At 34.3% G+C, this 769-nt stretch overlaps 1 protein-coding gene across 38 annotated transcripts in view; it reads left to right on the top strand.

Annotated features, from left to right (window-relative positions):
- Positions 1 to 769, top strand: part of LOC128248352 (retinitis pigmentosa 1-like 1 protein) — a 157439-nt gene that overhangs the window by 29414 nt on the left and 127256 nt on the right. For 29 of the 38 annotated variants that reach the window (XM_052969591.1, XM_052969561.1, XM_052969451.1 and 26 more), the window contains one exon: positions 220 to 372. The exons of the other annotated variants lie outside the window; for them this stretch is intronic. In XM_052969591.1, coding sequence (XP_052825551.1) covers positions 220 to 372 — 153 coding nt within the window. The remainder of the gene's footprint in view (positions 1 to 219; positions 373 to 769) is intronic. 38 annotated transcript variants of the gene reach the window in all.

Genomic DNA, 769 nt, shown 5'->3' with positions numbered 1-769 from the left:
GACTTTCATGAACGTTAATGACATATCTACAAATATAACCAAGAGTTGCAATATCTATTTGTAAATATCTGAAGAGTAAATCACGAAATAACTGTTCATAAATATTCTGATATCTACTAGTTTTCGTATTGTCTCAAAATATTCAAAAAGCATTAAAAAACTGTAAATATCTAATATTAAAATTTTATATAAAATGTTTCTTTGTTTCCATTCCTCTAGAATTGGAAGAAGACTTAGAGTCTGAGACCGAGTTGACGGAGAATTTAGAGCCGGAGAATTTAGAACCGGAGAATTTAGAGCCGGAGAATTTAGAGCCGGAGAATTTAGAGCCGGAGAATTTAGAGCCGGAGAATTTAGAGCCAGAGATACCAGGTATGAATTATTTAGTTTTTATTTAGTGTATTTTCTACCGAAACACTTTAAAACTTCCTATACTTATATATTTTGTGTTATAGAACAGAGAAAAAATTTTATATTCGAAGTTATTTCATGTTAGAAGTTGTTGTGTTTCGGTAATTTCAGCCAATCACTGACGTCTGTTGAGGTGAAAATAATTACTGCTGTGGTTTGTCAACAACACGTTGTGGCGGTGTAATGGGATCTTTTCCCTTGAATAAAATGAGTGCCGTTGTTTGTCAGCAACACATATCGGCGGTACTGTTATTTATGACACCGTTCATGCGTTTGTACTGGTTTTAGCTATAGGGTTTAGGGCTAGTGTTCGGGTTTTAGAGTTAGGGTTAGGGTTTTAGGGTTAGGGTTAGGGTTA

This window comes from Octopus bimaculoides, chromosome 1 (assembly GCF_001194135.2).
Source record: "Octopus bimaculoides isolate UCB-OBI-ISO-001 chromosome 1, ASM119413v2, whole genome shotgun sequence".
Taxonomy (NCBI): Eukaryota; Metazoa; Mollusca; class Cephalopoda; order Octopoda; family Octopodidae; genus Octopus; species Octopus bimaculoides.
Note: the sequence above shows the minus strand (reverse complement) of the source record. Positions and strands in the feature narration are given on the sequence as shown.